This window comes from Mus pahari, chromosome X, assembly GCF_900095145.1.
Source record: "Mus pahari chromosome X, PAHARI_EIJ_v1.1, whole genome shotgun sequence".
In the NCBI taxonomy this organism is placed as follows: domain Eukaryota; kingdom Metazoa; phylum Chordata; class Mammalia; order Rodentia; family Muridae; genus Mus; species Mus pahari.
In genome coordinates, this window is record NC_034613.1 from 9,277,957 (window position 1) to 9,285,007 (window position 7,051).

General features: G+C 36.4%; 1 protein-coding gene across 1 annotated transcript in view; it reads left to right on the forward strand.

Annotated features, from left to right (window-relative positions):
• Maoa (monoamine oxidase A) overlaps positions 1 to 7,051 on the forward strand; it is a 58,699-nt gene that overhangs the window by 10,240 nt on the left and 41,408 nt on the right. The window contains exon 2 of the mRNA XM_021187695.2: positions 4,419 to 4,513. Coding sequence (XP_021043354.1) covers positions 4,419 to 4,513 — 95 coding nt within the window. The remainder of the gene's footprint in view (positions 1 to 4,418; positions 4,514 to 7,051) is intronic.

Consider the following 7,051-nt stretch of genomic DNA (forward strand, 5'->3'; position numbering starts at 1 on the left):
TTAGCTCTAAATTTTGTCTCTGTACCTATATCCTTTCATGAGTATTTTGTTCCTTATTCTAAGGAAGAATGAAGTATCCACCCAGTGGTCATCCTTCTTGGTTTTCTTGTGTTTTGCATAATGTATCTTGTATCCCAACTTTTAAGAACACTAATACTTTGCCTTTGGGTGTCTTATCTGAGTATTGGTATTTAATATGTTTGGGGGAATTATGGCTTAAAATTTAGCCTTTCCTAGTGTGAAGAATTTGAGAATGTCTGTGTGGAACACTTGTAGTATATTTGAAATTTCATTAAAAGAATTGGACAAATAATGCATCATTGGGAAGAGAGGCCCATTTGGTCTTGCAAATTTTATATACCCCAGTACAGGGGAACGCCAGGGCCAAGAAGTGGGAGTGGATGGGTAGGGGAACAGGGCTTAGGGAGGGTATAGGGAACTTTTGGGATAGCATTTGAAATGTAAATGAAGAGAATATCTAATAAAAATAAAGCATATTTATCCTGTAAAATAATTTTAAAAAAAGAAGTAATTACATCTCCCAACTGAGGTGAGATTTGTTTATCTAAAGTGAAGATAAATGCTGGGCAATAATCAAATAAATTGAGACTGTCTAGACAACCAGTCTTTTAAATTACGGGCAAATTGAAGTTAATTGTTAGTTTAATTCTATTTATTACTTGAAACTGCATTATGTTTTCAGCTTATTGAAACTGAAAGGATTGTAAGATTTGGCCTTTTTAAAAACAAGGAATGATTTATCTGACAGTGAGCACAAAATCCAGACAAGAATGTTTGTATGTCTTAGTAACAAGCATGTGTGCATACCGATATTCTTTGTTTTCTTCTGTCAGCAAGCATGATGCTAGTTTAAAAATTAGAAAAATGGAGTGATAATACTTAGAGTATTCCAAATATATATTGACCTGATACCCTATCCTTGTTAAGCTTTCTTGATTACTTGAGATAAAGGTTATCTGATGACTTGAGATAGCTCAGAGGTCCTTTGCTGGCCTAGTTAACATGTACAAGGTTCTGGGTTTGACCAGTAAAATCTACCCTATTGCAGAGGATGGTGCTGAATGTTTTTAATCTCAGCAGAGGTAGAAGCTGGCAAACCTCTCTGAGGCTACACAAGGAGATCTTACCCAAACCAAAGCAAAACAACACAACAAAACCCCAAACCAAACCAAACAATAATCAACCAGGCAACCAATCAACCAATCAATCAATCAATCAAACAAACAAACAAACAAACAAAAACCATCCAACTATTCTGTTACATTCACCCACATGAATATGGTTTTGTTTTCTTAGTGGGTAGTTTTTTTGTAGTGGTTGCAGCAAGTATTTGGACTCCTGCAACACTCCGGGCTCATTCTAAGGAAGTAAAGTTGTATTATACATTTGTATTTTCAAGAAGTGTTTGTTTGTTTGTTTGTTTGTTTTAAATCAAGTTGGCATTGCTGCATGGGATTGTAATCCCAGGACTTTGGAGGCTGAGGACAAAAGAATCTAAAATTTAAGGCCTGCTTGAGCTTCATATCTTGTAACTTTTTTATTTTTGTCCTGATTCGTTGCTATCTGGCCACACTAGCCTCACTGTTTATAGCATACATATAGAACCTCTAGACATTTCGCAGCATACTTTGAGAACACAATTCTTGCTATTTCCTCATAACTCATTTTTTTACTGACAACTTTTTAAAAAAATATTTTTAACCCTTCCCTTTCCTCTTCCTTTTTCTTTCCTTTCTTCCCATTACTTCTTTCATTCCTTGGCAAACATAGTCTTACTACACAGCCAGGCTAGCATCAGAATTGCAATCCTCCTGAATGAGCCTTCTCAGTGAAGGAATTACAGGTATGTTACACCATGTCCAGTTGAGATCTATTTTTTTCTAAAAGTGGTCATTGAATTTTATAGTGACTGGAAGGAGGGTAGAATGCACAATAATATGCAAAGTAGGTCCAAAATAGTTAAGGAGTGTATTTTCAGAGATTTATATCTGATAGTAGGTATCATTTTTTGTTTTCCTCCACCTCAAAAACTATAGCTTTATATTAGAAGAGCTTCCCTAAAGCTGGACATACTGCTATATGCCTGTAATCACAGCACTCAAGAGATTGAGGCAGGAGGGTTGCTGGCAGTTCAAGGTTAGCCTGAGCTGCATAGAAAGACCTTGTCTCAAAAAAAAAAAAAAAAAGTAAAGACAATGCCTTTCTAGACCACAAATGTTTGTCTGTTTTACCTGCTAAGCATTGAAAAAAATAACACTTCTGTCTTCTCACCTTTTATTTGTCATTAAAATTACTTATTAGTCATTGTCTTTACCATCAACACAAGAACTGAGATTCATTTAGTCAGCATCATGGGAGGAATGTTTTGCATACACAGTCATTCTTTGATATCTGTGGTGTGGAGATTTGGTTCCAGAATCTGTGTGAGTACCAAAATTGGAGGATTTTTCAAGTTTTTCATGTAAAATGATATAGTTAAATAGAACCTCTATGATCCTTCTATGTACTTTAAATAACCTCTAGGTTACTTGTAATACTTAATATATAAATTTTGTGTAAATTGCTTTCATGTTATTTATATAATAATGACAAAAAGCTTGAGTATGTTCACTATAGACCCACTTTTTATTCATCTTTGAATTAAGTAATTTTGGGGGGACAGGGTCTTATGTAGCCTGGTCTGGCCTCAAACTGTCAATACATTTGAGGATAGATGGCCTTGGAGTCCAGATCCTCTGCCTTTGCTGTCAAGTGCTGGTATTATGTAGGTGTGCTTCACCATGCTAAGCTAGATAGACCCAATCTCTAGCAAAACCCAACCAAACACACACACAAAACTTGATTGAATCTGAGGGCTAACACTAGTTGATTTTCTCAAATAACTTCCTGTTTAGATTTTAAGATCATTCAGATTTATATTTAGGGTCACAGGGGATTTTTACTTAATCTTTTCATTCGTCTTTATTTACATGTCAAACCCCAATTATACCAACCTGATGTACTCGGTGTCCTATATCACATTACACCCCTGACAGGCCCAGGATAACAGATCTAGTGATAGCATCAAGTATATGCTAATTAGAAAAACACTCTTTTGAAGTTCTTCTTGTCTTTGCAACAAAGTTGTACTATTATAAATTACTAGATTTTATAATCACCCTAAATAGCACTTCTCTTTAGGTACATATATGGTTTATTTTTTTTTGTAACAGGTGGTGCAAAGATAAACAAATATTCAGATAGCATTTGAAATATAATAAATTAGTATATACACAGTGTGTTTCCTTATTGTGAGAGCTGAAAGTTTGTGGAAGCAGGGGCATTCCAGTAATTATGAGCACATGAAGTACCACATTTTGGTTTCTAATTTTATTCCCCCACAAAAGAGATGAAGGCTCACTACAGCAATGCTGATCACAAGGCTAGGATAGGCAGGGAGGATACTGTGAACCTGGGGTATCCTATAGCACAAGAAATAAGGAAGTTCACGCACGTGTACAAACACAAACTGATAGAGGAATGCTAAAGGGCACACAGGAACCAGTTAAAAGAGCTCCCAGTGAATAATTTCAGCAGTAATAATATTGTATTGGATTATATACTGAAGTATAAGAGAAATATTTGTGAACCCATACTAATGATTAAATAAATAAATGAGGAAAATAACCAAATGTGTACTGATGAAGAATTCTCAACAATTCATATACAGTGCCCTCAAAATGGTAGACCAAAGCTTTGTATTGTATAATGTAGACTAAGTATAGCATTCCTTCCAAAGAGTACAGTATTAAAAGGAAAGTGACTATATAACTTTATAGTGGAGAAACCTTGGAAACCCTTGCTGAGCAAGGTGATTAAATTGAGGTTACCATAAATGATTATACATATTGATAGCATGGTAAAATGGTAATTTACATTGTCTTTTCTACTGCTACAATGTTGGATTTGAAATGTACCTTTAATAAAAACTTCTATTTACAGATGAGACCCTGTTCTTAGCTTTGAGCTAATGAATGAAGTTAAGCACAGCTCCTAGTATCATCTTAGTATCTAGAATCTTAGCATCCACTGAAGGAAACAAGATCTAGGGACCTGAGTCCTATCCATGTTTATATAGTCAGAATTTAGGGTGAGGACTGAGAAGATTCTCTAAGTATGGCATGACTATTCTAGAAAACAAAAAACATGTTCGAAAGGTTACATTTTTTCTAATAGCTAATCTTTACTGAAAAGATGAATAAGCTAGTCATTTGAGAATCCTTTATGAGAGTTAATAATACTGGTAAAAAAATTTTTTTAGAATAATAGCAAAATCAGCAGATTCTGGGTTGATCTGTTCAAATCTGGGATATTTGGCATTTAGATGCTAACATTTTGTCTCTATTATTTTGCTTTAGGATTGGCTGCTGCCAAACTATTGTCCGAATACAACATTAATGTCTTGGTTCTGGAAGCCCGGGATAGAGTTGGAGGAAGAACATATACTGTGAGGGTAAGTGATTTCAATACCTTATGGCATCTCATTTAAACTATAAATGGGGCACTTAAGGTCATAGCCCTAGAGGAGCTCTCATGAAATCACATAGTTAAGCCATTACTCCAATTCTAAACTATTTTATTGAGTAAGTGGACTTTTCTTTCTTCATTTTTTTTTTGGAGACAGTGTTTTTCTCAATATCTTAGGTTAGCCTTAAACCCACTATACAGTCCTGAGTGACCTCAAATTCATCCTCCTCCCTCAGTCGTCCAAGTGCTGGGAATATAGACATACACTACTATGCCCAACATGTTTTTTGTTTTGTTTTGTTTTGTTTTTTAACAGGTGCTAACTGCATAGTGATGGGCTCTGACTTCAGTCACTCACATTCTAGAAACACACCCAATGGGAACAAATAACTTCATTACAATATTGTAATGTCTATATTATGGAGTCAAATTGAGTATGTATTACCTGTGGTAGTACAATAGTATGGCTGGACTAAAAGTGATTTTGTATCCCTAATGTACACACACATGCACACACACACACACACACACACACACTCACACACAATCCCTTTTTCCCTTGGTCTCTTTGCTAAGGTCGTGTCTGGCTAAATATAAGGAAGAAGCACAGGTCTTGTTACATCACTCCATTAGGATTCTGGAAAATTGCAAGTTATCTGTTGTTTTCTGTTACTGTGTTTACAAGTAACTGAATCTGTGAGAGCTGAAAAAAGTACATAGGGGGAAGATATAAGGAAATAAGGCCCAATATGGAAGTTTGTAGGGCATGTAAAGAAACAGGAAAAGCCATAGAAGGTAAGGAGAGCCGGACTAAAACACTGCTATGTGAGCCTGTTGCTGGATGGAAGAGGAAGGAATGCTCAACAGTCAGATTATATAGGATGAAGGCAGAAAAGACTCCTTTGCTTATGGAAGTAAGAAAGTCATTACTGAGCCCCTCTTGTAGAATACACAAATAGAGTAGTAAAAGCTGAGTACTGGTAGTATATTTTAAAAAAACATATTGTTTTGAAAAAATGACTAGGAGGAGAGATAATGCCTGCATTGATAGGTGTTTTAGTTAGGGTATGACAGAATGGCCTAATCCATAGTAACATTGGTTTAGGCAGTGAAATATGAATTTCATAGACAATTAGTTATAGATACTCCAAGATAGTACAGGAGTTCAGTTTTGCTATCAAGGCTTCAGATTTTTCCCACCCTTTGATCTACTATTCTTTGCATGTTGGTTTGTTGCCCTCTGATAACAAGGTGAGTATTATGGCTCTAAGCAAGTCTTCTCTCAAGGAATAAGAATTGCTGGGTCTTTATGACTCACAGCAGTAAGTACTGCGTTTGAGACACTGAGGCAAGAAGGTTTAAGACCAGCTTGTGGTACATGGTGGTGTCTTGTTTCAAAAACAAACAAAAGGAAATAGAATAAAAGAACAGCACTATCCTTTGCTGAAACACAGTTTCTCCTTTACTAAATGCAGACATTTGTCTCATTAGGCAGAGTTGGATCACATGGCATCTCAACTATAAGGGGAGCCTGGGACAGCCTGGGAAAGCAAGTGTTTAACATTTCCAGGAGGCAGAGCAGAAACAGGCATAAGAAAGGGAATTGGAGTGGCTATTGCTATAGCTGTGTGATGACATCTGAACTCGGATACTGTCTTAGCTCTTCGTCTTCCCATGCCATACGTTCTTACTCTCATCTACTTTACTAGCCCCACAAGGCCTGTTTATATTTTGTTCAGCTCGAAAAACGTTCCCCACAACCTTGTTACTCCATGTGTAGTCAATAGACCTGCAGCCTTGGAAGTACTTGGAAACTTGAGAGAAGTGTAAATTCTCATGTCTGCTGAATCTACATTTTGCTTTTAATAAGCTTCCCAGGGGATGTTGCAAATATACTCCTCTGTGGTATAGGCATGCTTGCTTCCTTAACTTTAAATCCACATTACATTTATTTGGAGTATTTCTGATTATTCCCTTAGATATAATCTACTATGGGTTTTGGATAAGAGCAGTTTTTGCTTTTGCAGAGTATCTAGGATTGATTCTAAGCACACAGCCATTTCTTAGTTCATTTATAGGGTCTGAAGTACTCTTATGACTTCTGTGGGTACCAAACACACATATGGTGCATATACATACATGTGGGCAAAACTTTTTTTTTAATATACCATTTTAATCAACTCTTGGAGAATTTTATACAATGTATTTTGTTTATTCATTTTTTTAGGGGGGTTACCTTATTTTATTTTATTTTTTTCCAATTTTATTAGGTATTTACTTCATTTCCATTTGAAGTGCTATCCCCAAAGTCCCCTATACCCTCCCCCCCTACTCTCCTACCCACCCACTCCCACTTCTTGGCCCTGGTGTTCCCCTGTACTGGGGCATATAAAGTTTGCAAGACCAAGGGGCCTTTCTTCCCAATGATGGCTGACTAGACCATCTTCTGCTACATATGCAGCTAGAGACACAAGCTCAGGGGGTGCTGGTTAGTTCATATTGTTGTTCCACCTACAGGGTTGCA